Source organism: Furipterus horrens, unplaced genomic scaffold, assembly GCF_987537825.1.
Source record: "Furipterus horrens unplaced genomic scaffold, mFurHor1.1.pri manual_scaffold_11, whole genome shotgun sequence".
NCBI lineage: Eukaryota > Metazoa > Chordata > Mammalia > Chiroptera > Furipteridae > Furipterus > Furipterus horrens.
Window position 1 is genome coordinate 18,984,273 of NW_028327181.1, and position 27,484 is coordinate 19,011,756.

Genomic DNA, 27,484 nt, shown 5'->3' on the forward strand with positions numbered 1-27,484 from the left:
ATTAAGAAATCCCTAGGGTGGTGCAGGGTGGTCATTCAGCTGACACTCCCCCCTTCCTGTTCCAAGTTGCCCTCAGTGGGATGGCCTGAGTCAGACCATCCCTAACGGATGCCTGGGAAGCTGACAAGACAACGCAGGGAGGAGACAGCACGGAACCCAGCCCGGGAGAGGAGGATACCGAACCTGAGTCCTGAAGAAGGGGCAGAACTGGGCCACACGGGCTGACTGGGAAGACTGGCAAGTGCTTCTTGTGGGAGCAGACGGGTGGGGGCAGGCAAAGGCAGGGCTGCTGCAGGACTCAGACCCCAGTGAGCTGCTCCCTGGCAGGGCTTGGAGGCACCAAGGCCAGGACTTTTGTTTCCATGCCTGCTTTTGCCCACACCTCAGCCCCCTCACCTCCAGGCCACTGAGGGGAAGCAGCTTGGGTTTCACAGCAGTATCCTTTTCCCTGTCCAAATGGGAGTGTTGGGTGGATGGGGAGGGGTTGGAGTGTCCCCAGGGACACCCCTGCCCTGCGGGCATCCCCAGAAGCACCCATCAGCTCATCCTCCATAGCTGCACAACCCTGATAAATGTGCAGAACCTGTTTGAAAGGGACCAAAGCTGAAACAAGACTAGCAGGAATGCTCTGTTTCCTGGGCAGATCACTGAAGAGTGGTAAGTGTCCGGTCTTCCTTTTTAATGGGCTAACTTAACGTAGGGGATTTTGTTGCAATCCCAATATAGATGGCAACAAGGTTCTTGGGTAATTTTGACAAGACAGCTCTACAGTTGCCTGGAAGAGAAATGATTGGTCCTAAGTCGTTGCTTACCCCCCAGGCCCTGCGCTGGTGAAGAACAGGAGGGAGAAAAAGGGAGGGAAACACGGATGTGTAAGAGATACATCGATCAGTTGTCCCTCTCAACGTCCCCAGCTGGAGACGCAGTCTGCAACCAGGCATGTACCCTGACTAGGAATCGAACTGGAAACCCTTTGGTTCACATGCCGGCTCTCAGTCCCTTGAGAGCCACATCAGCCAGGGCAGATCCGAGTTCATTTTCAGTGCTCTGCCAGATTCTTTTAGAAAATTTCATTTATTACATTTTGCTCGCTGATTCCCTGACATTGTGAGAGCACTTAGGCTATTCCCAGTGTTTTGCGAACCTGTCAGAAACCTCCTTTGGAGTGAATACTGCTCAGTGAAATTTGGGTTTATGGGGGTCCATCACACCTGGTCACTCTTTGCCCAGTCAGTCCCCCAAATGGCCCCTGGGTGATGCTGGTTACTGTGCATTCACTCACATCATTGCTTATATTTGATGTCAACTGGTGTCTTCATGGTGGATGCTCTGGTGGATTGGAAGTGCAGTGTCTGCCTGCTCTTGGGCGTTGCGGTTCTTCCCTTGGGCATTGTCCTGTCAGACCCTTGGATGTTTGGTCTTTACTGCGGGGGCCCAAGATGTCCCCGATAATCTAGTTGTTATTGATCAATGGATTACAAAGATGGCAAAGATCCTTTCCCATTCTGTCACCCATTTGTAACATTTCCCCTTGGTGTGTTCCAAGTGGATTGTTTTTAAGTGAAGTATAATTACATTGCTGTCACCAGGTGTCTTGATAAGCAAAAACTCCTAAACTTGGTATAATCAAATCCATTCACTTTCTCTCCACCAATTGTGCTTGCTGTGTCTTGCTTAAGAAACCTTTCCCCACACCAAAGTCACAAGCCTTCTCCATTTAAGCCTCTGGTCCTTCTAGGGTTAATTTTTATATAGAATGGGAAGTAGATACCTACTTTTATTTCTCTTTTTATCATGAGCTCGTTTTCCCAGCACCATTTGCCAATGGTGAGCCCTCCCAGCATCCACCTCGTCCCATACCTTCATCTTGGTTCTATTCCTATTTGCTGGTGGCTGCTTTAGGAATGAGTATGTGCCCTAGTTGGCCCAAGAGGGATGAGGGAAAATCTATGCGAAGCTTCTTTCTAGAAGGGTCCGGCGCCTAGGCGCCCCCTACCGCCCATTGTGACGCGCTCGGTCGCTGCTCCCCGAGATCGGCAGCGGCGGTTAGGCAGAGCCAGGGGAGCTATGGCTGAGACGCAGGAGCTGCTGCTGCAACTGCAGAAGGACAACCGCGATGGGCGCCTGAGGAACCAGGAGCTGGAGGAGCTGGTGCGCGGGCTCGAGGCCGAGAGCGAGAGCCTCACCAGGCGCCTGCAGGACCTGCGCGGCCGCGAGCGCAGGTGTGCGGGGAGCGCGACTTCACTGAGACCGGCGGCGGCTGCGCCCGTGGCTTCGCACAGCGTCCGGCTGACCCGATCACTCTTCCCTGCCCGGCCCAAACCTCTGTTCTAGGCCGTCGGGACTGGGGTGATTTACTCAGGGGACCCCCGAAGGGGAGGGTAGTCTTGGCGCGCCGCAACCTGACGTGGGCTTCCTGGGCCCCACTCACTGCTGGGTCTTCCCCTGGGCCGCGGGAGCCTCAGTTTTCCCTCTGCAGCCTGCAGAGGAGGCGAAGCCAGGCGACACAGGCCCTGCGTGGGGAAGCGCACGAGGCAGCGCGGGAGCGTGCGGAGCGGGCGCGCGAACTGCTGGAGGCGGCTGAGCAGCGAAAGCAGGACCTGGTGGGAACCCGGCCCTGGACCGGGCAGTACCTACGGGCGGTGCGGGTTGTGGATGGGGCGGGGCTGTGGATGGGGCGGGGAAGGCGGCGAGGGCAGTACTTCGGAGAGGCTCGGACACTGCCTTGATCCTGTCCGCAGGAGCAACACAACCGGCAGCTGCAGGAGCAGTGGGAAGAGCTGTCAAGTCAGGTACGTTCGGGAAATGCCATTTATTGCTTCCCTCACGAAGTTTCACTCTGGTCGCCTTCCCCGTTTCCGCCCCGTCCCCGCCTTGCAGTAAATCCCTAGCCCCTAGAAGCCTGCAAATCCCACCCTCACAAAGCTTCATCCCCAGCTATTTTACTACGGAGGGGAACAACTGAGTCAGCAGCGCGCGGAGCAGCAACTCGGAATCCAATTGCTAGCGTTGCAGGTGCTTGGGTAGGAACCTGAGGGCTGGAGCAGCGACGTGGGTGGGGACATGACAGAGCTAGGTTGGGGTGGGGTCCTGAGGGCCAGGGGCGAGGCCCTGAAGCTCGGCGGGATGTTGGGCGGCCGGCCCCCTGACAATTCCTTGGATCCAATGGAAGAAACAACTGGAGTTGCTGGAGGCCAAGCATGCGATGCAGGCGGAGGGTCTACGGCAGGTGCGAGCGAAGCCGGGTCTGAAGGGTAGAGTCGATTTGGGGTGTGGGTGGAAGCTGGGCTGGAGCATGAGGGTGCACAGGGGTGGGTATATTCCCCGAGTCTAATCGAGGCTCCCCGCACCCTAGGGCGCACAGAGGACGGCAGAAGCCTGGGCCAGCTTCCAGGAGCAGAGTGGAGTCCTGCAGGTGCCGCCCCATCTGTCCTGAGAGCCACTCACCTCTCACTTCCCTGTGGCCTCTATCCCTCCTGCCGCAGAGTAGAGGCGTCCGGCCTCCAGCCCCAGCCCCCTTCCACCGACGCCTTATCCAGTCGAGAACTCACTCCCAACCCCTCCAGGAGCTGCAGGGGAAAGTGATGGAGGCAGCGGCTGCTCTAGATGCCTCGCGAGGCAGCCCGGAACTGTAAGGGGTGAGGGTTGTTGGGTGTGGCGGGGCGACTGTGGCTGGGGCAGATGGGCCAAATCGATGCCTGTTCTCGCAGCTGCAACTCTCAGCCACGCCGGGTGCTGGACTGCGCTGCTGGGTCCCTCATGGAGGAGGTGGCCAAGGCCGAAAGTGTGAGCGTATACCCGGGAGGGGCGGGCTGGAGTCAGGACCGCCCCCACTGGGGCCCGCCTCCTGCCAGATCCGCTCCAATTGGACTCCCCCTCATACGCACGGGGGCCCGCCTCCCCACGGGGAAACCCCTCCGATGGGCCCGCCCCCACGGGGATGCCTCTTGGAGATAGCCTGACGCCACTCATCTCTTTGCAGAAGAAGCGGCTGTTTGGCGGCGCGGGAGCGACGGGCATGAAGTGAGCCAAGGGACGAGAGGCGGGAACGCCGGGCTCGGCTCCGTACCCTGGGGGTTACGGTGGGTTTGTCCATCCGCGCGTCCTTTGGTCCGCAGGTTGTGGACGCCGAGTGTGCTGCAGATGCTGCTGCTGCTGCTCCCGCTCGGCTTTCTGGTGCTGCCGCTGCTCTACCTGGTGCTGGTCAACCCCGAAGCCTTGCGCAGCGTGCTTCCGCGCCTCTGCTCCCGCACCGCCTTCCGCCGTGTGCGCTATACACTGTCCCCGCTGCTCGAGCTGCGCGTGTGTGGGTTGCTGCCCGCCTAGGACTCATCATGTCGGCTGCGGTCACCTGCACCTCTGTCTCCCGTGTGGTTTCTGGGTGTCATGGGAAAGCCAAGGAGAGACGCCTGGGGGTGGGTCGCGTGTCCCTCGGAGCCCAGCGGCCGGCTTTAGTACCTTGTTCTCAGGGGGCGCGGGGCCTTTCAGGTGGACCTTGAGTCTAGAGAGGCTGTCTCGGGCGCCCTGCAGCAAGCGGGCGACCCGGCTCCGGGCCTCTGGCTTGAGTGGGGTGCGCCTTGGCTCGGGCGGCCCCGCGGGGAGGCCCCTTTCCTACAGCTCGTGCTGCTGCAGTGGTGCCAGCTGGGAAGTTGGTCTGTATCTTATTACTAAACTTGCCTTTTTTTCCCTCCCCCCGCTTGAGCCTGGGTCCTTAGCGGTAACTGGGGAGGGAGCTGGTCGGTCAGGGCTCCTTGGAGGTCTGTGTTCTTTGGCCCTGCGGCGAGGTGGTTATTCAAGATCCCCGCAGCGTCCCTTTGTTAGTTTTCTCGGAATGAATTCTCCGCACCGCAGGGCAGCTTGGCGATCCTCCCTGTGGTCCGCTTCCATGTCCGCGTTGGCGACTGCGGTCTTCTCGGGGAATCGTCTTTTTATTTATGTGAAGTGTTCTGTTTAGTGGCAATGATGAACCTTGGTTTCATTTTGTCTGATACAAGTACTGCTCTAATTTTATTTACTTTTTAAAAAGCATCTCTCTGTACACACATACAAGTGTTTTTGCTATGGCCTTTAATCAATCGTTTTCTTTCTTTCTTTTTTTTCTGGGCCAGCAAGTTTAATGATACCCAAAGCTGCAGTTTCTAGGCGCCAGGCACCCACTCAGTGTCTTATGTTGTCTGTGCCACCACACAGATGCTGACCACATCCACGCACATTGCTGCTCTTGTCACTGTGGTTCTTGGTGGATCCCAAACCGCAACCCAGGTTTCTTGAGCCTGACTGTTAGCTTTTCCCCAAGTGAGGCCCCCATGCAGCCGAATCTAAGCAATCGTTTTCTTATTTCTCTGGTCTTTTTTGGGTTAAATTTGTTATGGAATGCTGTGTATCAAATGTTAACAAATTTAAGAATTGTGCAGTGTCCTAAAACAAAAAAATCCGTTCTTGTCTGGAAGCCATAAAGACATTCTTATACTTTTTTAATTGGTGTAAATATTTTGTTTTTCCATTCATCCATCGGTATGTACTTTGGTTTATGATGTGAGGATCTTTTTGCATTTTCATACACATTTTAGGCTTGGCTTGTCAGCTTCCATAAAACAATCTGGGGTTTTGATTATACTGAATTTCTAGGCCAATTTCTAGGTAACATATGTCTTCTGATATTCTAATACAATGTCACCCTCCACTTTTTATTTCCCTCATCAATGTTTTGTTTTTTAGTGTAGAAGTCTTGCACATTTTTACATTTATTCCTAGGTATTTGATGTTTTGGGATGCTATTATAAATGGTATAGATTTTTAAAATTTTTATTTATTTGTGTTTAGATAGAAGGGAAGGGAGAGAGAAAGAAAGGGAGAGAAACACCAATTGGTTGCCTCTTTTGCCTTCCCCAAAGGCACCTTGACCGGGATGAACCCGCAACCCAGGTGTGTACCATGACCTAGAATCCAACTGGTGGCCTTTCGCTTTGTGGGATGATGCCCAACCAAGTGAGCCACACCATTTAGGACGGTATAGATTTTAAAATTTTATCTTCCAGATGTTCATTGCTAGCATATAGAAATACACTGATTTTTGTATGTTAACCTTTTATGCTGCGATATCACTGAAACTCATCATTCTTTGGCCTTTTCTGTACATTCCTCAGGATTCTGTAGACAATTTTATTGTCTGTGAAGCAGGACAGTTTCTCTTCTTTTCCAATCTGTCTATATCCATGAAGTAGATACTGTGCTATAATTTTATTGGAATAAATAAAATCTCCTTGTCTTATTTTAATATCAGAGCTATGCTGCCTTCATAAAAAACTAATTGGAAAGCATTCTTTCTATTTTCTGAGAGTGTGTAACATTGGCATTATTTCTTCCTTAGATGTTTAGACCATGCTTTTCAACCTTTTCAATCGCATAGCACACATAAACCAACTACTAAAATTCTGTGGCACATCAAAAAATATTTTTCCTGATCTGACAAAAAAATAGGTATAATTTTGATTCATTCACAGCAGGCAGCTAATGTTGTGTTGGCTATTGTCATTTTTTAATTTGACAATCTAAGGGAAAAGAAGGCAGTGCCCCTGACTGAACAGTCAGGTACTGCATATTTTAAAAATTCTTACAACACACTGGTTTGAAAATCGCTGGTTTAGACTCATCTTGGCTTTTTGATGAAAATTATAATCATATATAGAATAATATGATTATAATTATATTACATGTAATAACAATTATTATACCTTAATACTGTTTTAACACAGAACAAATTGTATTGTAGATATCTTCCCAGGGCTGTGGTATGCCTTTCTTTCTTATAGTCCAGGTTAGTTTTTTCCCTTCTGTTGTGTGTATCCTGAGATCAAGACATTCTGTTCTTTCTTCTAAAAACCTTTCAAGTTTACCTTTAACATACAGCTCTGTAGTCCACCTGGGAGAGATTATGTCAGATATGAGGCAGGTGGTCAAGATTCTTTTTTTTTTTCTTTTTCTGTGCTGATATCCAGTTGACACAGTAACATCTTTCCCCTACTGCCCTGCCCTGCGTGTCTCTTATGTTTGTGGGTGGGTTCCTGGACTTTATTTATTATTTATTCATATTTCCTGGCACCAGTAAGCAACATTGTCTCAATTACTGTAATTTTGGGGTAAGTGTTGCTATCTAGGTTTGTTGGTCCTCAAGATGGAAATAGCTATATTGTCACCTCTGCATTTCCATGTAAATTTTAGACTTGCCAATTCCACTACACAGCTTTCTAGGATTTTGATTGGCATTTGCAGTGAAACTACTGATCAGTTTGGGGAGAACAAACATCTTTCAACCCATGAAAATATTGCTCTGTTTAGATCTTTCAGCATTTGTAGTTTTCAGTATTTTTTATGAATCTTTCATTGGATTTATTTCTTGGTATTGTTTTGATACGCAGTTGTAAATGGTACTGTTTTAATTTCAATTTCATTTTTGTTGTGAGATAGACACACACACTCATACATGACTTTTATATATTGGCCTGTGTCCTATAACCTTGACTATATATCACATTTATACATTATTTTGAATTTTTATGTACACAGATGCCATTTCTGAGTTTTATTTCTCCTTTCTAGATTCTAAATTTGTTTCTTTTTATGACCTGACTGGACTGGCTAGGGTCTCTAGTACTGAATGTTGAAAAGAAGTGAAGCGGGCCCATGTATGCCTCCTTCTTTACCTAGGAGGCACCACTTTCAGTATTTCACCTGTAAGTATGATGTTTTTTTGCAGATACCCACATCCAGGAAGTTCCTGGTCTTTCAGAATGACTTTATTTCCATTACACCCTATCCTGAGTGCAGACCAAGCTCCCCTAACAAATTCCTCGAAGGCATTAGGCTCTTGGGTCAGTCCTTTGTCTCCCACATCATTAAAATAGGAACTTGAAGGTTTTAAAGATTTTAAAATTTCATTCTTTTAGTCTCTAAAGAGACCTGATTTTCTTGTCAGTTCATGGATTTAGATTTTCTCTCCAGTATTGGAAATAGCATTTCTAATTTTTCAAGATAGATAATTTACCATATTGCCAGAATCTCTTGTACATAGAATCTGATTGACTTTTTAAAAAATTATATTTTACTGATTATGCTGTTACAATTGTCCCAATTTTTTTCTCTTTGCTCCCCTCCAACCAGTACCCTTTTCTCTCCAACAGTCCCACCCCTCCTTAGTTCATGTCCATGAGTCGTGCCTGTATGTTCTTTGGCTTCCCCATTTCCTATACTATTCTTAACATCCCCCTGTCTATTTTGTACCAACCAATTATGCTTCTTAGTCCCTGCACCATTTCCCCATTTCTTCCCCTCCCCCCTCCCAGCCGATAACCCTCCAAATGACCTCCATACCTATGATTCTGTTCCTATTTTAGTTATTTGCTTAGTTTGTTTTTGTTGACGGGATCTAACCGTCAGCCTTTTGGTGTCTGGGACAATGCTCCAACCGAGCCACTCAGCCAGGGCAGTTCTTACGTGTATTTTGTCTACTATTTTAGTTCCACTTTTTTTTTTAAAGATTTTTGGAGAAAGGGGAAGGGACGAAGAGAGGGAGACAAACATCAGTTGGTTGCCTCTCACACAGGTCCCAACAGGGAGACTGGGCCTGCAACCCAGGCATGTGCCCTGACGAGGAATCAAGCTGGTGACGTTTAGCTTTGCTGGACGGCACTCAACCAACTGAGCCATGCCAGTTAGGACAAGTTTCACTCTTAATTTCTCAGTATTTAGAGTTCTTCCAGGTATCTTGTTATTGATTCGTAACTTAATTCCATGTGGTCAGAGAACATAACTTACGTAATTCTGAGACTTGTTTTGTGGCCCAGCATATAGCCTGTGACGGTGAATAGGGGCAGTGCGTAGTTGCTGCTGATGGAGTAAGTTTTATAAAATGCCCACCAGGTCAAGGTGGGTGATGTAGGTTTTCAGGTCCCCTGAGTTCATTGACTTTCTTGCTAGTTCTATCAATTGTGGAGAGTGGTGTTAAAATCTCCAACTCTGAGAGTGGCTTTATTTCTCCCTAAATTCTGTCAAATTTTGTTTCATAAGCAGCCACATATGATGATGGGTGGTAAATCTTTTTTCCTCTCTTTACTTTCACCTTAGGTCTACATCTTTATATTTAAAGTGCATTGGTTTCACATTTTAATCCGTGTTTCCAATCTCTGCCTTTTAATTGGAGTGGTTAGTCTGTTGCTATTTAACAAAATTAATGATGTAATTGCCTTAAAGTCTACCACTGCATGGTTTCTCTGTCCCATCTGTTATTTCTTCTTCTCTTCCTCATTTCCTCACTTCTTTTGGATTAAGGTAAAGAAATTTTAAAAGATTGCACATGAACACCAGGGAAATAGACTAGAGCAGAAGTGGGACACTGAGTCCTGCCTGCACTGAGAGACGTGGACAGGACAGCAGGGGACTCCACAGCAGCCCCGAGTGGAGACAGCTTTGGAGCGGGAGAGCAGTTAGGGAAATGCAGTGTTATTTTCGGTACATCTGCACTGTGGTGAGTCACCTTTGTGGAGCTCATAACCAGAATGCCTGGCCCCAACCCCTGCGGCGCACACAATGCCTGACCTGCTACAGGGTGGCCATCCCAGCTCGGAGGGTCCCTGGAAGGCCTGAGTGCAGGCTCTGCAGCTAGGTGGCCCTCACCCTCTTGTTTCAGGACTCGAGGAAACACTGTCCTGCTTTCTTCCCAGCACACCCAGGAATCACCTTTCAGCTGAATATGCACTTAGGACCAAACAATAAACCTGACAGTCAAGTTCAACACAGCACTTTTATTGGTTATATACAAGAAAATACTTCATGTACCTCTGAAATAAGACAGGTAGGGAATGTGTTCAGTGCAAAGTGTTCCATCCGTGCAGACAGTGCCATCAGATGATTGTCATTTCAGTTTCATATGCCACATGTAGGCCACACCAAAGGAAGGAGCAGGTGGCCAGGCTCTGCAGGGGGGTGCTTTTGTCCTATAAAAATAACTCCACTGGATGAAAATGGCAGGGCTCACGGGGCTCCATGATTGTGAATGGCTTGAGTGGGGGGCCCAGGATAGCTGGTGCTCAATCACGGTCCTCAGTAGGGGATGTCGTTCTGATAGTACTGGATCATGTCGTAGGTCCGGCTCCTGGGAGGCCAAGAATTAAGGGAGGCTGTAAGAAGCCCATGCCAGTCTGGCATCCCTCACCACTCTGAGCCCTCCATGGCTGGTTCACTCCAACAGCTGCACTTTGGAGTCCCCCCTCTTCCCCTTCCCAGAGGTGCAAATGCAAAATCGCAGGCCCTCTGGCCTCTCACCAGCCCCTCCTCTGCCTGGGACATCCCTCCTCCCACCAGCAGCCATGGCTGTGCAAGCCACATTCTGCCGACTGCCTGCTCAGCCTCCTCTGAGGCCACCTCATGCTCAATGGCCCCGAAATGTGGGCTCAAGGGGATGGCCCTTCCTCAGCTAAACCCGTCTGCCCTTGGTCCCTTGGTCCCAGAGTCCATCCGTCTGTAGGACTGTTCCTGTGCCAGGTGCCACTCTAGACTCTTCCTGGCATGGGGCACCCAAGTGAGTGATACTGTACTCAGCCAACTACTTCATTTCACCAACAAAACTAATAATCAGAAGAGACCTTCCTTGTATTGCCCCCCAGACCTCTCGCTGACTCAGAAATGTCATGTTCCCCACACCCACCCTGAGCCACCTCCCATGTCAGCAAGACCACATGGCGCTGCTCCTGTGCCGCCACGGCCCAGCCCGCGCCCACCTGGCCTTTTCCTGCTCTTGTTATGACCCACTCAGCACCACTTCTCCTCCTCCTCAGGTTCCAGCAGTCTTTGTACCTCCCTGGGGCTCTCTCTTCTCGCAGCTCCACTGTCCACCATAGCAGTGGCTGGCTGGCCTGTCCCCACCCTGTCCCTCCTGCCACTGCTCCTCGCCCAGCCCTGTGGGTCCGTGCACGCCTCCCTTCAGGCCCTTTTCATTCACGGCTCCCTTGGCCTCACAGACTCGGCCCCAGGTGGGCAGTTTCTCCCAGAACATCAGCTTCCTTTCACCTGGCCCAGGCATGGTCCCAAACAGGCACCCAGAGAGCACCGAGGTGGGTGCCACAGGAGGAGGGGCAGGAGGGGACGGTGACGTGCCTGTTGCTGAGGAAGCAGCTCTGAATGACCTTCATGATGAAATTCGCAGCCTCTCGCTCAGTCATGTTGGGGCTGAACCTGTGCCTGGGGGAGGGGCTGTGTCAAGGCCGTTGTCCGTCGCTCCCTCCAGGCTGCCCTCCCCACAGGATGTGCTCCTGCCCACAGACTAACTTTAGTACTTGTAGGGATTTGTTCAGCTGAGGGTCAGGTCCTGGCTTGGTCTAATGTGGGGGCTCTGTTTCCTTCTCCAGCACCTCCCGGGCTAAGTGGTTCCAAGGCTGGGGGAGGATTAGCATGGGGGCTAAACCTCTCAGCCTTCTTGATCAAGGAATGCTTCTGGGTATATATATCCTCAGCTGTGGCTGGCAGAAGCCAGGACATCTCACAGACACATCTAGTAATGATGCCTCACCCTGGAACCCTGTCTGCTCTGGGGTTCCAAGGAGAGTATTCAGCCTTTATAAGAATCACCCCCCTCAACAGACTGCCATCTTGGGGGCCAAGTGTCCCCCCCCCCCCCCAAATGGCCTAGGTGTCTGCCCAGGACCTACTTCAAGAGCTTGATTGTCTGGCCACGGAAGCAGGGCAGGCCCGTGTCCAACATGAGGGTGACCAGAGAGACGACTGCATCCATGTAGGGCCTGGGGAGAGGCAGGGAGGGAGGAAGACAGAGGCCGGTGAGTGGGGTGGCCCTGCCCATGGTCCTGTGGCCTCACTGCTGCCCAACAGCTGCTCATGGCCTGTGCTCACTTGCTGGCCCTGCCACCTCTCTGCAGCCTTTCACGCCTCAGCAGGGCAGCCCTGCAGCACCCATGCTGGGGCTGCACACCCCCTCCAAACTGACCCAGCAGTCATGTTCAGATCCCTCTGAGACCTCCAGCTGCGGTGTCTGTGCCCAGCAGAAAGGTGCACTGACCCTCCTTTTCTTTTGGGGTGGTGGGCACCAAGGGATATAGGCTTTGACAGACCCTGGGTTGGAGTCCAAGTGGCAGCATACATTGCTATGTGGCCTTGGCCACATGACACTCTGAAACCAGGACAGTGAGTCTCTGGCATGCAGCCTGGGGGCTGCTTACAGGGGGAGGCTCCAGGCACTGACTAGTGAAGCCAAGCCCAGGAGGCTACAGGACATGGCTGGATTGAAGCCCAGGGAAGAAGACGACACTGGCACAGGTGGGCAGGGAAGAGGCGACAGGAAACCAAGGCCCGGACACACCTGGGCTACCAGGTGGCCTCCAGTACCTCCCTTGCTCTCTCTGAACCTCAGTCCCTCCATCCATAAGGGGACACGAGAAAGCTCCATGGGACATTTTCGGGTCTGTCCTAAATGGAGGAGTGGCTGCCCACGCTCTTCCCCAGGGCTCACCGCACAGCCAGGTAGCCTCGGACACACATTTCCATGAACCACTTGAAGGGCGTGGCCTCCATCTTGCCTCCCATGATCATCACCATCTCATCTGTCAGCTTGATGTCTGGTTCCCAGCCAAGGTTGCCGCCTGGTGAGCTTTCAAACATGAAGCCAAAGTCTGCAAAATCCCAAAAGCCATTTGTAATGGGGTCAGATGCAGAGCAGACATGTGGGTGTGCTTCAGCCAGGGCTTGGAGCCACAGCTCCCCGCAGCTGGCCGCAGATTATGTTTTCTTAGGGACAGCAGGAGAGCCGCAGGCAGAAGAGAGGAGAGGAAGCAGAGGCAGGAGCTGCCAGAGCAGAGAGGCCAGCGCCTCGGCTGGATGAACTTGGCTCCAGTTCCCAACCCCAGAGCTCTCTGTGCCCCATGGCTGGAGCAGCATGCTCCCCCAGTGCCCTCCTGGTGGCCAACAGCTCAGCTCTCACAACTGGGCTTGGACCCAGAACCTGCCCCCTCCCAGCATGCCCTGGGCTCCCAGGAGCGACGGGAAAGGAGGTGGGAGGTGCTGGGCTGGCTGACCGATATGGATGATGTGGCCCTTCTTGTCCAGCATGATGTTGCCGTTGTGCCTGTCCTTGATCTGCAGCAGGAACAGCAGGAGACTGTAGGCGGCCATGCTTCGGATGAAGTTGTAGCGCGCCTGTGTGAAGAGACCTGGAGCTAAGGATCACCCCAAGGGCTACCTCTCCCGGGGCCTGTGGGTGCTCTCCTGTCTCCATGCCTAAGACCTCGATGCAGGGGCAGTAGGCCCTTCCCCCCATGCCCATGAATTAGTTTTCTCCTGTGGACTCCATTGTGAGGGTTCCTTAAATCCCAAGGATGGTTGTGCAGTGTCTGGGTTTTACCCCTTAACGTAGAACTCAGAAGAGCAGGAATGGGGGTGAAACAGGGTGCTGAGGGGAAGGGTGGAGAGTACAAACAAGCCCAGTCTGGGGGCTATCCTGCTGGTCACCTGCTGGAAGGCCAAGGTGGATTCGTCCCCATACTGGCGTGTGAAGTAGTCGTACATGCCGAAGTCCGTCTGGCGGCCTAACTGGTCCCGGGAAGTACAGTCGGGGATGCACTCGATCACCCCACACTAGAAAAGAAGGTCAAATGCCAGGCCTGTGGGCTGACCGCTCTTGGCTGAGGCCTGACAGGCAGCTGCCTGTGTTCCTCCGGGAACTTACCCCAGGGGCGGTGGCCACCACGCGGTAGGGGAAGACAAAGAGATCTAGGCCGACCAGTTGGAAGATGTTTTTGAAGAGATCGATGATCTGCAGGGCCAGCATGTCCTGGGAACCAAGGAGATACAGTATAGAGGGCCAGCCCCCTCCTGCTCCCATGACCCCTGGGGGCCCTACCCAGCAAGGGAGGAAGGGAGGCCACAGGTAGCGGGGCACTGGATGGCCTGGCCTCACTGACTACCAGGCACTGGGCTGAGCCCTGCCGCCTGGTGGGGGGGTGCCAGTAAGAGGCACCCAACCTCCAAGCAGCTCCCGCTGGGTGGCTACTGGGTGCACAGCAGGAGTGAGCCCTGGGTTTGGAAAAAGCTGTGATTTACTCTGCAGCCCCTGAACCAAGTAAAAGCAAAGATTCATGTTTCTGTGCATGAGGTTGGACAGTGGGGTGTGCCCAGAGCCTTGTGGAGAGGCAGGCCCACCCCTGCCTGGCCTGGGCCTTACCTGCCGGCAGTCGTCTCCCACTTTGAAGATGGCCGCCTGCCAGGAGATCCTCTGGCCATCAGCCTCCTGTGCGGCGCTCTGGTCCTCGGAGTGTGAGCAGCACCGCAGACCTAGGGTGGCAGGCGGAGGCTGCCTGTTAGCCGACGGCTGTGAGAGGCCCTCTGAGGGCGCCGGGGTAGACGCTGCTCCGGCCCGGAAGGGGCCCTGGGGACCTTTGAGATCATGACTTTGGAGCCCTGGGGAGGTGAGTGAGGGCCCAGCAAATAGCTGGGGTCATAAGGCCCAGGGGCTTTTCCTAGAAACGTTTAAACTTAAATGGAACTGAAGACAGAACCCGCTTTTCATTAGAAGTGAGAGGTGTACCTGGAGTTAGCGGTGGGCTCTGTAAGCTGGGGCGCAGGGGAACGCGTCTGTACCCTGGGGTGCCCGGGAGGACCTGGTGTCCAGTGTCCAGGTGAGGCCATGGAAGCCCCATCCCTGTACCAGCTGAGGCCATACCCCTGTACTGGGTTGACTATCACCCCCACCAAATTCTTGCCCACTCAAAACCACAGAATGTGACATTCTTTAAAAATTTTTTTATTTATTGGTTTGAGAGAGAGAGGAAAGACAAAAGAGAGAGAGAGAAATACCGATTTGTTGTCCCACTTATTTATGCATCATTGGCTGATTCCTGCATGTGCCCTGACTGGGGATCAAACCCACAACCTTGGCAAATTGGGATGATGCTCTAACCAACTCAGCCAGGGAAGAATGTGGCTTATTTGGAAAAAGGATCTTTGCACATGTAAACAAGTGAATGAGGCCACAGGGACTATGGTGGGCCCTTTATCAGAGGAGGGGAACTCAGACAGGCACACAGGGAGGAGGCCAGGTGAGGACAGAGGCAGAGGTTGCAGTGGTCCAGCTATAGACCAAGGAACTGAGAGAGAGTGAATCTCCATTGCTGAAGCCACCTAGTCTGTGGTCACTTGCAGGGCAGCCTGAGCACATGAGTATACCTCCCTAGATCCCTGGCCGCTCTGTCTCAAGAAGAGGTCTCTTGGACTGACTTAGGGGCCGACTTTTAGGGGTCTTTGTCCCTGCACACAAGCTCTGTGCCATTCCCAAATGAGGGGCCACACTAGGAGTGACAGATGGCATTAGCAAGGGGAGACACTTAGATCCCAAACTATATCAGAAATTCTCCACTGACCTTCTTTTTCAAGTTCACTGACTCCACATCGTTTCACCTTAAATTTGGCCAGATACGGAGCTTTTGCAGCACTGCAAAATAACAGAGAGAAGGCACAGTGATAGGGCGAACAGGAAGCCCATGGAGAAACGGCCGAGGGGGCGGCCTTCACCTCTGCATGGGCGTCCCCGACTTGTAGTCGATGTCCAGCACGATGGCCTCAGGGTTGCTGGGCAGGTAGCAGCCTGTGCAGGGAGAGAGGACAAGTCACAGGGAGCCTAAGTGTGACAGTGGCGAGGACATCACCCATTTTCAATGCGGAGTTCTCCTTGCAGTCTACCCTGCAGACTGGGGCGATGCACAGGTGACTCCAGGTCCTCATCTATGGCACCAGTAACTTCTTACTCCATGGCCGTGAGAGGTCTGTCCTCCCCGCTTCTGTGATCTCCCCCTGGTTCCTTCCTGATACCTAACAAAGGAGCCACCACCTCCTGGGAGGTGCTTCTCCAGGACGACGCACGGAGCCCTCAGCTTAGACCCAGCACACTGCTCCTGGGGCCCCCGTGGCTGCCCAGAGCTGGTGTGGAGTGGCCCTGTCTCACAGGACCCATGCAGGAGCTTCCTGCACTGCTCTGCTCACCTGAACGCCCCAGTTCTTGGACTCAGCCCACTAACTGTAGCTCCCCACTCTCAGCACACGTGTCAAGTAGGAGGACAAGAGAAACCCCTTTCTCAGCCAAGGCACTGTCAGTTGCCCCTGGGGAGTGAGCTCCCTGAGTCCTCAGGGGGTGGGAGTCTCCTGGGGAGATGGGCTGTCCTACCAGGGGAAAGCGGCAAATGAGGACCACATGGTCCGGGGCCCTCCCTCTCAGCCCCCTTTACTGCTAGCTCCAGCCTCTCTCACAGGTGCAATCTCTCCTGCTCTGCTCCGGAGCCCTGGCTGGCTCCCCAGTGCCTCCAGGACAAGATCTGGGACAAGCCCCAGCAGCATGGTCTGTGGGGAGCAGGGGGCTCACAGATGGGGGAAATGGAGGTCCCTTGTGGATGTCAAGCCTTCTCTGAGAAGCCGAGCTGTTATCTGTGCTAAGCAGGGCAGGGAGCTCAGGAGAACAAGCCAAGGAAAGGTCTAAACTGAGGCCCCACACTGGTAACCTTGCTGAGGCCAACTTGGTTGCCCAGGGGTTAGAAAAAACAAATTCGCACCAATGATTAAAAATGGAGAGCCATGCAGTGAAGCCTGGATTTATGTCTTGACTTGAAAAAGCACAAATCTGCCTACACTGGGCTCCAGTTCCTGCATGCCAACAAGCTGCAGGCACCAAGGAGCAGCTTCCCACTCAGGGCACATGGGCTCCCTTGTCCTGACTGGTCCTAAGCACATCTGTGACACCCCAGGCCCAACCCCGTGCCCACTGTTTGTGTGGCTTACAATGATCCTGTCATATTGGAGTTTAGGAACCTTCTAGAATAACAGCTGCTGAGGACAGTGTAGACAGCAAGGATGCGAAAGAGTACCCACTAAGGGGCAGATTCTGGAGAGGGGTGCTCTCTGGGCACCCAGGGCCCAAGCTGGAGCAGGGCCAGCCCCACCACTGGTCTCCATGCCTGCCCTGCACTCCCCGGGGAGATACGTGGCCCCGATCCCCGCTGCCTGCAGGAAGAGGCCTATCTCCCTCGCCTCCTGAGGCCACCTGCTCACCAGGCTGTACTTTCACTTCAGACAGAGCCGACAGACAAGCCTTCTTTCTCTCGTCTCCTTTAGGGTAGGGCCTGTGGAACAAGACAGACATGCTGAGTGTCCGGTGGGAACAGGCCTGCAGGATTTCTGGGGACATCCCTGGGCCCCCTCCTGTCTGACTGCCCTCTCAGTTTGTGTCTTCCTAGTTCCAGCTCCTCCTGGAGGCACTGAATTTCCTGCCCTGTATTCCTCATTGAGAGGTCAATCAGTCTAACAATGGGAACTGCGAAGGAGTCTGGTTTTCCTAACTAGGCTCCTTCAGAACTCGGAGAGAGCAGAGCGACCTCAAACTGTGGAACAATATCTGGAATGAAACGAAGGTACGTTTGCTGAAGTTTGCATGCTGTGCATTTTGCTCTCTTTTCAAGAGACCAGAGATTCCCACCCCTGCTGCTCACTAGCACTCCCCACGCCATTCCCACGAGCCGACACTGGCAGCCATGCTGCTTACTTGATGATGGCGGACACGTTGGTGATCTTGTTAAAGAAATCAAATTCCCGCTGGTAGAAGTCCTTGGCTGGGCCTGACAAGGAGCCTGTGATCTCCTCCACTAACTGCTCCAGGAGGTCACCAATGTCAGCTAACAGAGAAACCGAGAGGGTGAGTCTGAATCTGAGCCACAAAAAGGCCTCAGAGAATCCCCACAAGTTTGCCAGACACAGTCTCGATATGCCCCAGCGCCTAGATCAGCCGTCATCAGAGTGTGGTCTGCAGACACCTGTGGGTCCCTGGGACCCTCTCAGCGAACCCCACAGTCAAAATCACATAAAGAGTAGCCTGCAAATCAAAGGGTTGCCGGTTCAATTCCCAGTCAGGGCACATGCTTGGGTTGCAGGCCAGGTGCCCAGCTGGGGGTGTGCGAGAGGCAACCGCACATTTATGTTTCTCTCCCTTCCTTTCTCTCTCCCTTCCCCTCTCTAAAAAAAAAAAAAAATTAAATAAATTAAAAAAAAAGTCACACGAAGAGGCTTATTTGCCCGCCCCAGTGTGTCAATGCGTGTGAGGCTGTACACAAGCAGTGGGCCAACAGTGCGAGAGGTCACTGGCGCCTCCTCTGCTCTCACGGCTCTGCTCTAAGTGACTAACGTTACTTAGTACCGACAGCTAAAGTCCATGTAAACCAAAGTTCTTCGAGGGTCCCAGTAGTTTTTAAGGATATGAGGACAATTAAGAAGTATCCGTTTGAGAACTGCTGCCCTGGGTGGCTGCCCTGTTCTCAGATGTGGCCACTGGGTCAAGTACAGGGGCCACTGCTTGGGAGAAGCAGCTCAGCCTGAGCAGAAGGGCCTCACAAGTGCCTGGGAGCTGCAGGATGGGGCCAGCAGGGAATAGGGACAGTGGGCTAGCAGAGGCTTTGTGATGGGTGGGCTTCTGCTCCCATGTGTATTAAACGGGGGGTGTTCCTGTCAAATGATGGGAAGCGGAAGGAACTACGGGCTGGGGTAGTGCAAGTCATGGAGGGCTCTGGAGGCCAAGCAGTGGCCTGGGCAGCTGCGGAAGGTGTTAAAGATTGGGGATAGGGGTAGGGGTAGGGGGGAGGGACCTGAGGGAAGATGTCAAAATACTCACGGTCTTTCTGGTGCCCCTCTTCATCTAGATAGATGTTTGTCTTCATGTTCCAGATAAACTGGTGTGCCAGAAGCTGGGATTTGGACGCTGCCCACAGAATGTACTCCCGCACATAACCCATCTGTAGGCAAGCAAGGTCACTGTCAGCCCAGGCTTGGAGCCCCTCCCCCACAAGAGAGCCTCTTTCTAACCCAGAGCAGGAGCTGACTCTCAGCATTTGCAGATCACGCCAAGAGGTGAGGCTGAGTGGTTTCCAGCAATGAGCAAGCTCTCCTGGGCCTGCAGTGAGTCCAGCCCAAGTGCCAGGTTAAGTTGTGGCTGGCTGGCGGCCCCTGCTGGTGGAGTCTGCAGTATAAGCATGGGTTAGCTTTTATTTCCTCTGTTCTTTCCCTGGATTCTAAGAACCGAGACCCTTTCACCAATTTCCGCCATTGTCAAGTATGAGGAATGAGTAAAACTCATCTCTAAGCTGGCTCTTTAGGATAATGGTCCACAGTGATGTAGGGGTTCCCAGAAAGCTCCATCTAATAGATGCTGTGTGAGCGAACACACTGTGGCCACTCTGCTAATGGACCACCCCTCCTCCTTCTTAAGTCATTTTCTACCACTCGTAATACCAGTTTTAATTACTGTGTCCTAGGTTACAAAGGTGGCTGAACTCTCTGGAACACTCCTGGAGGAGCGGCCTCTCCTTCCCTGTGGGAGTCTGTGACCCCCACCTGGTAAAGTCTTCCTTGGACAGATGTGCCCAACGTGGGTGGTTGGGCTTACCAAGTAGGTCACATTTAAAATAACTCCTCACTATGAGTTTCCCAATTCTAACCCAGCAAATGGATCTAAGGACAAACTATGACTATTCAGCTTGTAGCGTGTTTAAGTATAAGTTCACAGTTTCTGGGTTGGTGAACGCGTGGAGCTGCCTGAGAGCAGTGCGCATGGAGAGGAGAAAAGCTGTGCATGCTTCCCACACACCCCCGCCCTGCGCGTCTCCTCCACCTGGCTGTTCCGAAGTCATATCCTTTTACCATAAACCTGGTGGCAATATCAATTTTGCTAAGACCATGAGAAGGGACTCAATGAAATAACAAACCAAAGACAGTGAGAAAATGGAAACTGAGGCAGCACAGTATTAATAAGGAGGAATTGTCATCAGTCACGCTGCACCACACAGGCTTTGGGAAAGATGACAGCATTTCATTCTTGTGTTTCTAATCCGTATAAGATACGCCTTGCTAGCCAACTGGGCTGAAAAAACATATATGTTTGCTCTATAATTATGCATAGGGTGACATAGTTCTAAAGCCAAAATTTACTAAGCGTAGTTACTTCCATCCTGTTTGCTCCCTCTCTGGCCATTATTAGTTTTGCTTTATTCTTCTTTTTAAATAAATATAAGCAAATATATATATATATATGTGTGTGTGTGTGTGTTTGTATATACATATGTATTTGCATATGTATACACATATATCCCCTCAAACTTAAGACTTAAAAAAGAATTCCTAAAAATGAAAAGAAATTCTTGAAACCAATGAAGCCAGTTGAGTCTTAAGTTGGCATAACTACCAGAGAAAAATCATTTCATGCAATTTTAAAACAGACTAATCTGACTCTAGGTCTCTAATGTAAAACACCAAGGACAAAAAGGGCAGTAAAATCTGACCCAGTTTTCAGTAATCACATTGTAAATAATAATATTGGTTCTGTTATTTTGAAACTATTAAATAGATATAGTAGGTTAAAGCAAAAAGGTAGTATGTTAATATTGCTAATAACCAATATTTTTAGTGTTAGAAGACTCAAAACATAAAATCAAACAAAGTAAAAATACTTGGTAATCCCACATTTGAATTGGGGATATCAGTATAATCTCATGATGCATTTTAAATTTTTTTGAAGAAGAGCTCTATCTGCTGGAAAGGCATGGAAATGACAACCCAGTGGACGTGAGCGCGCTCAGCATCCAGGTCACGGTGTCACCATACCATTTCTCATCAAGTGAACCACAGTTCCTCAGAAAACTGGTGCTTTCAGCCTGAAGCAGGGAAAGGACAAGAAGAGCTGAGAGTACCTTGTCATTCTGGAAAGCAGACTAAATAAAGAGCAACGACTAGCAGGCAATCTGGAGCTCCCAGTCCTTAGAAAGAGGGACCTCAAAAATAACCATGGTAGACTATATTTGGAAATGGGCCTTTAATGAGGTGATTAAGTGAAAATGAGGTTGTTAGGATAGGCCCTCATCCAGTCTGACTGGTGTCCTTAATCAGAAGAGACACACAGAGGGACAACTACGTGAGGACACAGGGAGAAGACAGTCCTCTACAAGTCAAGAAGGCCTCAGAAGAAACAGCCCTGGCTGACCCTCTGATCTTGGACTTCCAGCCTCCGGTCTGTGATACTTTGCCATGGTAGCCCTTGCAAGCTAATACATACATTATTTCATCTAATTTTCCTCACCACCTTCCACTGAAAAGATTTAGGGAGTTAGGAAACCTACTGAGACCAACCCCCCTTCCAACGAGTGGGGAATCCAGGCCAGGCTGCCCAACCTGAGCAAATGGCTGAGAACATTTCCAGAATCTGCTCACTCTGCAGAGTGATACTGGGACTTAGGGTGAGAGGGGGTCTCCTGGCTGTGGACAGTGGTGACAATAATGGCAGCGATGCAAGTGAGAGGAGCTCGGGGACAACGGTCACAGGTTGGCGGCCCTGCTGCTGAGGCCCTGCAGAGCCTGCAGTCCCCGGGACACGCTGGGCGTGAGAGCCGGACAGCATGTCCTTGTTTCCAAGGGCTCCCTCCCCAGCACGCAGCACAGCGCTTAGAGTGAAGAGAAGGGCAGCGTGCACAGGCACAGCCTTACCTTGTCATACCGGAGGGCCTGTACGATCTGGGGGATGTAGAACAGGATGGCGTCCTGCAAATGAGAAGTGGCCATGACCCCAGGGAGGAAGGACAATTCCTTACCTCTAGGAATGGTGAGAACAACTCAACATGGATGGATGCCCCAAGTTCCTCCCCACCCCAACCTGGGACTGGCCCTGCTGTCACTCAGCTGACAGGATTACTGAGAACCTGGAAAAGTCCAGAGCACAGCAAGAAAAATGGCCAATGGGTCGAAACACGTGATCGGTGAGAATAAGCAAAAGGAAGAAGGCTCCATGCTGACAAGAGAGGGAAGGGCCCACATGTCTTCACTGCTGGGGGCATGCTTAGGAACAAGAGCTGAGGTTACAGCAGACCTGTGTACTAGAGTCACAGTAATTCAGACTTTGGAACATTCTACTGAATGCCTCTCACTATGCTTATCATGTGGGGTCACTGGGCAATGAGCCCACATCATCACAACTGGAATCAAACTCAAGTAAACTTCCTTTTTTAACTCAAACACTTATAGTAAAAAAGAAATATAACAAGAAAATGCATCTGAATTAGAACTAAATCTATCTTCTATGACTATCTGAATAGAAATGAGGACCAATGTTTATTCAGGGCTACGGTGGGCTTTGAGATAAAGCCCGTCTTTCATCTCTACACTGAACACTGTTGGGCAGTCCCACTGAGGCCAACTCCAGCAGGACCCGGCTTACCGGCGGGAAGGACCGCAGGACTTTCACCCCATACTGTGCCGTGAGAGGATGCGGCGGGTACATGCTGGAGAAGTAGGAGAGGCCCGTGGGCGGGTCCGCGGGCGCCCAGCACAGCACATGGCTAAGCTCAGGCGCGTCAGCGTCAATGGTGTGCCAGGTGACCAGGAACTGGGAAGGAAACAGGAAGATGGGCTCTGACAGTCCTTGGGGCCCCTCTAGAAATCCTCAGCCCCATCCCGTATCACAAGGATGGCCCTGAAAAGTGGTGATTATAAAGCATTTAAAACAAAGTGGGAAAGGCTTCTGAAAGTTGTGGAAAACAGCATAATATCAACTAGGGGGAATCACATTCAATGTTTTTCTATTGTAAACATAAATGCTTCCTACGAGAAGTGGAGAACACAAGAGATTTGAAAAATCATACCATTGTAATCCCCAGGTTTTTTGGTCACATTTCTAGTTTCCAGGCATTTCTGGAGTCATTCTGTTTCTGTGCATTTTGAACCCATGCCCCAGCATGCACTATGCTACCTTGATAGCTTCAGGAACGTCACTAACGGCTCCTGGGTCCAACCGAACCAGACGGGTCACTTCACTGCCAATGGCTTCTGTGTTCTTGAACCTACAGCCAGAGAGAATATGAGTGGGACAGCCTCACCAGCAGAAGGGAGTCAGAGGGAGCTCTGAACTGGAGGGATGCACAATCCCAAGTGATATCTAAACACTCTACACTACCAACACATTGCTAACTCTGAACACAAGTGTTTACAATAAACAGTGTTACGATTGGCTGTGATGAAATGTCAGCACTATCCCAAACAGGAATTATCCTATCTCACCATTCAAAAGACACCTCCCTTTACAGTCCTTGCCTTCAGAACACCCCCTTGCCCTGGCCCCCAAAGGGGCCCACCCACAGGCAAGAAGGCACGTTGGCAAGTGGGAGGGCAGGCGTAAGTTATCAGGTGTTACTGCCCCGGCTAACACAAGACAGACTTTCTGTAACACTGCCAGGCTGCGGGCCTGACTCCGAGGACTGAATTAGAACCAGGAGGAGGAAGCTGTCAGCAAGCAATTATGGGCTAATGGGAAAGAAAGTCCAACCTTGCCAACATTCACATGGGGCGGGGCTAAATGCCAGGGCCTTGGAAGTCCTTCTCAGCTACCATCTAAGAATTCTGTCCCTGTAAGAGCCTCCACGGGAAAGTTCACAGTACCCTTGGCTGATGGTTCCCTCCTCTGAGTACTGCCTCCTCTGAGTAGTCTGCTACTGAGACAACATCCGGGAAGAAACCCAAACCCTCCCCACATCGACTCCCTGAAGTGGTAGCCTCCGTGTCCTTTCTTTCCTCCTTGAATAAGACCTCCCTGGGCTCTGGGAGTCTATGCTGTGTAATCTCAGCACCGGAGGACTGGCTGAATGCCCAGGGTAGAGGACCAGCCCACTAATACTGCTTCCCCGGCTATCCCTGATGATGACATGTTACGCTCCTCCCTATGACGGCTCCCCTCCTCCGGCAAGGCCCTTGTCAGGCAGCTGTGACATGGGCCCACCTGGCTGGCAGCTGCACGGCCAGGTAAGGAGAGATGCTCCAGGCAAGGTTCACATTGTCTTTCCACTGCTTCTCACTCAGGCTGATGTACTTGGACCGCCAGTTGGCCACGCTGTTCTCCCCGGCCTGGTCCAGCTCTAGCTCTGGGGCCGACAGTGGGTTGTACCATGTGATGAGACGCTCGATCTCGGTGGCCTTGCAAGATGAGACAGATACCGATGTGCCTTCTGCATGCGCCCACATGCCACTCTGCTCCCCTCTCCTCCCCGGCGCTATGGCACACGGCGAGTGGTGCCTTACCAGCAGGGATAGCAGCAGTGTTCTGCGCTTCATATAGTATTTGTGCAGCTGGGAGCCCCGGTTGGTTTTCTTGGACATGCCTGGGGAAGAGAGAGGAGCCATGTACATGTTCCTTGGAGGTCACCAGCCCACTGTTGGTTTCTAGAACCCAGTGGAAGAAGCTGTCTTTCAGTGCTCTGTCCACCATCTGAGCTGCCAGGATGTGACTCAGACCTGAAGGAGCTGTCAGCAAACCTTCAACTGACCTGATTTCTTGGAGATGGTCGACATGCCACTGGACAGGGGGTAGGTGTTGATCCAGCCTTGCGTGGCCTGTTGGCGAGAGCCGACAGCTATGTCCAGGTTGCTCCGGGTGTCTTGGTTATCTGTGGGCAAACATATTGTTGCTTCTAGAATGAGGTGTCCGGATTGCCACCAGAGATAAGGCAAACAGTGGAAAAGCAGGGGACACACGGCCAATGACGGCTTTGCAGAACTAACCAGACATCTGAGTTCTTTATTTAACCATTCTAGATGAAAAGCTTACTAAAATTTCTATCTTCCTCCCAGCCTTTAAGATAGAATAAAACATAGACGGTAGTCATCTTGATAAATGATGGCAGTTGTCTGACCTCTAGCATCGTGTTGTCTATTAATATAGCAATAACTCAAGGACCTGTGAGGGCAGGTGATAAGGGCTCTTTGCCCTGTTCTAAGTGGAGCCAGGAAGCTGACTTAGGAAATCACTGTGTCTGCTTTTTCATTCTTCTTTTCTCTTTGGGCAGTCAGGTTGTCAGCTGTGGGTCTGGCTGCAACTCCACTTCTCAGTCTAGTTTATGGTGTGTAATCGGCTCCATGCTTAGAGAAACAAGAACATGTTTCCTTTTGGAGGTTTGCTGCTTGCTTACTCTACAGCATCCACCCTGGCTAGCTCCTGACAGCTTCTGCTCAAAGCCTCCTGTGCTCATTTGTGCTCCTCAGCTGGAGCTGGAGAAGTGACAGCCTCTCAGGCTTCAGACCTTTGGTGACTATGCAGCATGGCCAAGGCCAGGGCTCAGCTGGGCCCTAAGTGTTCTTCTAACTTGGCTCCTTCAGGGCTGCCTACATCACACCTCTGCACACCCACCACCCCACGCCTCAGCCCTACAACCGGTGAGCAGCTGCACTGCTCAGAACAACCCATACCTGGGGGAACAAGCTGGTTGGCGGTCAGGTACTTCTTATCTGAGAACATGGCGGTCCAAAATTTAATCATTATGCTTATGTCTTCGCGCAGCCTCTTTTCTCCTTGAGTAGGGAACTTCGGGGGACAACTTCAAACAACCACAAGAGGACAAGAGTTGAGTGCCTGGAGTCGGGGACTAGAAGGCAGCACATTATAAAGCAGTGAGAGGCGACACCAGTGACATCTGAATGAGATGTTATCCCAGAGCCTGTCATCATCAGCAACTATCTTATTACTGTGCACGGGAAAGTGTGGTGTTCTCAGAGCCCTCTCGTGACCGCCTACACCACTGTCCTCAGCAACGTGTCCAGCCCTCGGCCTGATGGTGTGCTTGTGGCAGACTGTGCAACCACGGCTGTCTCCATATGACAACACCCACACCCCCAAAGCCCCAGGAGGCAGGTTATCTGCAGTTCTCCATGCAATAACCATTTGTATTAATTGGAAAGTTAAAAGGATACACTTAATCTCTTAAATCAATTGAACTGAATTCTCGTTCATCTTATAGAGAGGTTAAGTACACACACGAAACAGTTCAAGGCTTAGGATATTCAAATCCAAGGAGGTCAGGGTTGCTGAATAAGGTTGGTGGCATAAACCAGGCAAGCTGTTTCCTCCTATTAGTGACTTCCTGGGGTCTGGGACAACCAGAGGCGCTGTCTGGGGCTGGGCTGTCACTGGACACTGTGCACAGCACAGCGTGGGGAGTACCTGAAGTAGTCAAAAGCGGTTGAATAGATCTTTTCGCGGAGCACGTTGCGAATGGTTGCATTTGGAACCACGTCTGCGTGTAGGAGGGACAGCCCCAAGGTCAGCAGTCTAAGAGAGAAGCAGAGGCCAAGTCAAACCCGCATGGCTGGGACCAAACCTCAGTGGGGTTTGGGTCTATCCTGCAGACCACTGGGCCCTTGAGCTCAGGGCCCCTCTCCAGATGACAGAGATCGAGGTTGCCAGGACTGCGACATCACCCAGGTGATCCTGTTCCACAGGTTTATTATACCCAAAATGTCTCAGGAAAGGTTCTTCTTAAACCTTCACTTTTGTTGGCATAAAAAATGAACAATGTGTGTGTTAGTCTCCTTGGCCATAAGCTTCAGTTTAACAAACTATCTGCAAACTACTCCCTGAGATACAGCCACTCACAGGTGCTCTGAAGGAAAAACATTTAATTCAAGTTTAAAAATAATTTACCCAGGACCTGGTTCTGCCAGGCCAGGGCTCCTAAACATGCATCTATAGACAGTGCTTGTCTGTGACAAGGTTAAATATGGGGACAGAGGGAGCACCTAATCATTTCTACAGCAATTCCACACTGCTATGTGGATCCTTTCCTAGTAATTCATTCTCATGGCACTTTATAAAGTGTATATAGGTTGGTAACAAATTTAAAATTAGGGAAAAAAAACTAGCTCTTCCTTGCAGTGGTTTGAGAAGCAGAGCCCAGGCAGTGCTCAGTGGGCTGCAGAAACATGGATCTGGAGCTCAGGGGAGGGGCAGGCAGAGCTGGCATCACCGGCAGGCAGCAGGAAGGGGTACAGGCAGAAGTGGCATACCCCAGTGCGGGGCTCTGCATCTTCCCTCCATCTGACCACTCAGGCACCTGCAGGTGCAGCTCAGATTCCTCTCCATGTTAGGCTGGTCCTTCCTGCTCTGTCCAGAGCACCCCTGGTCATAGCACCTGGCTTGAGAACCCCAGCCAGGCCACATGTCCCAAAGGGAATTATGTGCCTCCACTTGTATATCTGGTGTTTTGCATAGGACATGGCATGCAGTTGGTGTGATCAGTTTTCTGTGGACATCTCAGAGGGGTAAAGTGACCTGCTCAAAATCACTGCTGGCCCCTCAGCCTGAGCTCATCACATTATCTGCTAATTTTCACTCACAACTATGTCACCAGAATGGTGACACCGTTTTGCTGCTACCCACCCCCGACCAATTTAGAAAGCTGCTCAACACTTGGCCGACCCAGGTCCACGAGTGGATCAGCTTCCCGGATCCTCCCCTGCCATGGACACAACGATGCCTGACCTCCCCAGCACTGAAGGTGTGGGGGGCCAGGTCATTGCAAACACACTGGGGCTCATACAGGCTCTGGTGAATAGAAGACCAACCATGAGAAACCCTCATGAGAGG

The 27,484-nt window shown here is 51.5% G+C and overlaps 2 protein-coding genes across 2 annotated transcripts in view; one reads left to right on the forward strand and one right to left on the reverse strand.

Moving 5' to 3' along the window:
- Positions 1 to 1,927: 1,927 nt before the first annotated feature.
- Positions 1,928 to 5,478, forward strand: TMEM191C (transmembrane protein 191C). The gene is made up of 10 exons (XM_090291315.1): positions 1,928 to 2,222; positions 2,480 to 2,603; positions 2,742 to 2,792; positions 2,938 to 3,015; positions 3,173 to 3,229; positions 3,356 to 3,415; positions 3,567 to 3,631; positions 3,711 to 3,786; positions 3,983 to 4,023; positions 4,119 to 5,478. Exons 1-10 carry the CDS (start codon positions 2,068 to 2,070, stop codon positions 4,324 to 4,326), a joined length of 915 nt encoding a protein of 304 aa, XP_090147441.1. The 5' UTR covers positions 1,928 to 2,067; the 3' UTR covers positions 4,327 to 5,478.
- Positions 5,479 to 9,785: 4,307 nt separating this feature from the next.
- The window catches only part of PI4KA (phosphatidylinositol 4-kinase alpha), a 99,927-nt gene continuing 82,228 nt past the window's right edge, over positions 9,786 to 27,484 (reverse strand). The window contains exons 35-55 of the mRNA XM_090292108.1: positions 26,063 to 26,170; positions 25,312 to 25,439; positions 24,393 to 24,512; positions 24,148 to 24,227; positions 23,849 to 24,042; positions 22,826 to 22,916; positions 22,295 to 22,462; positions 21,568 to 21,621; positions 18,707 to 18,827; positions 17,588 to 17,717; positions 17,098 to 17,168; positions 15,571 to 15,643; positions 15,420 to 15,490; positions 14,225 to 14,334; positions 13,730 to 13,834; positions 13,513 to 13,638; positions 13,080 to 13,200; positions 12,518 to 12,677; positions 11,703 to 11,792; positions 11,152 to 11,235; positions 9,786 to 10,150 (exon numbers count right to left, since the gene is read on the reverse strand). Coding sequence (XP_090148234.1) covers positions 10,099 to 10,150; positions 11,152 to 11,235; positions 11,703 to 11,792; positions 12,518 to 12,677; positions 13,080 to 13,200; positions 13,513 to 13,638; positions 13,730 to 13,834; positions 14,225 to 14,334; positions 15,420 to 15,490; positions 15,571 to 15,643; positions 17,098 to 17,168; positions 17,588 to 17,717; positions 18,707 to 18,827; positions 21,568 to 21,621; positions 22,295 to 22,462; positions 22,826 to 22,916; positions 23,849 to 24,042; positions 24,148 to 24,227; positions 24,393 to 24,512; positions 25,312 to 25,439; positions 26,063 to 26,170 — 2,257 coding nt within the window. The 3' untranslated portion in view covers positions 9,786 to 10,098. The remainder of the gene's footprint in view (positions 10,151 to 11,151; positions 11,236 to 11,702; positions 11,793 to 12,517; positions 12,678 to 13,079; positions 13,201 to 13,512; positions 13,639 to 13,729; positions 13,835 to 14,224; positions 14,335 to 15,419; positions 15,491 to 15,570; positions 15,644 to 17,097; positions 17,169 to 17,587; positions 17,718 to 18,706; positions 18,828 to 21,567; positions 21,622 to 22,294; positions 22,463 to 22,825; positions 22,917 to 23,848; positions 24,043 to 24,147; positions 24,228 to 24,392; positions 24,513 to 25,311; positions 25,440 to 26,062; positions 26,171 to 27,484) is intronic.

What these genes read in the sequence shown, in the direction of transcription:
- TMEM191C (XM_090291315.1), top strand. Translation starts at nt 2,068, where the DNA reads ATGGCTGAGACGCAGGAGCTGCTGCTGCAACTGCAGAAGGACAACCGC. An exon ending in AGCAGCGAAAGCAGGACCTG is followed by an intron (nt 2,604 to 2,741) that starts GTGGGAACCCGG and finishes TCCTGTCCGCAG; the next exon opens with GAGCAACACAACCGGCAGCT. An exon ending in AGGTGGCCAAGGCCGAAAGT is followed by an intron (nt 3,787 to 3,982) that starts GTGAGCGTATAC and finishes ATCTCTTTGCAG; the next exon opens with AAGAAGCGGCTGTTTGGCGG.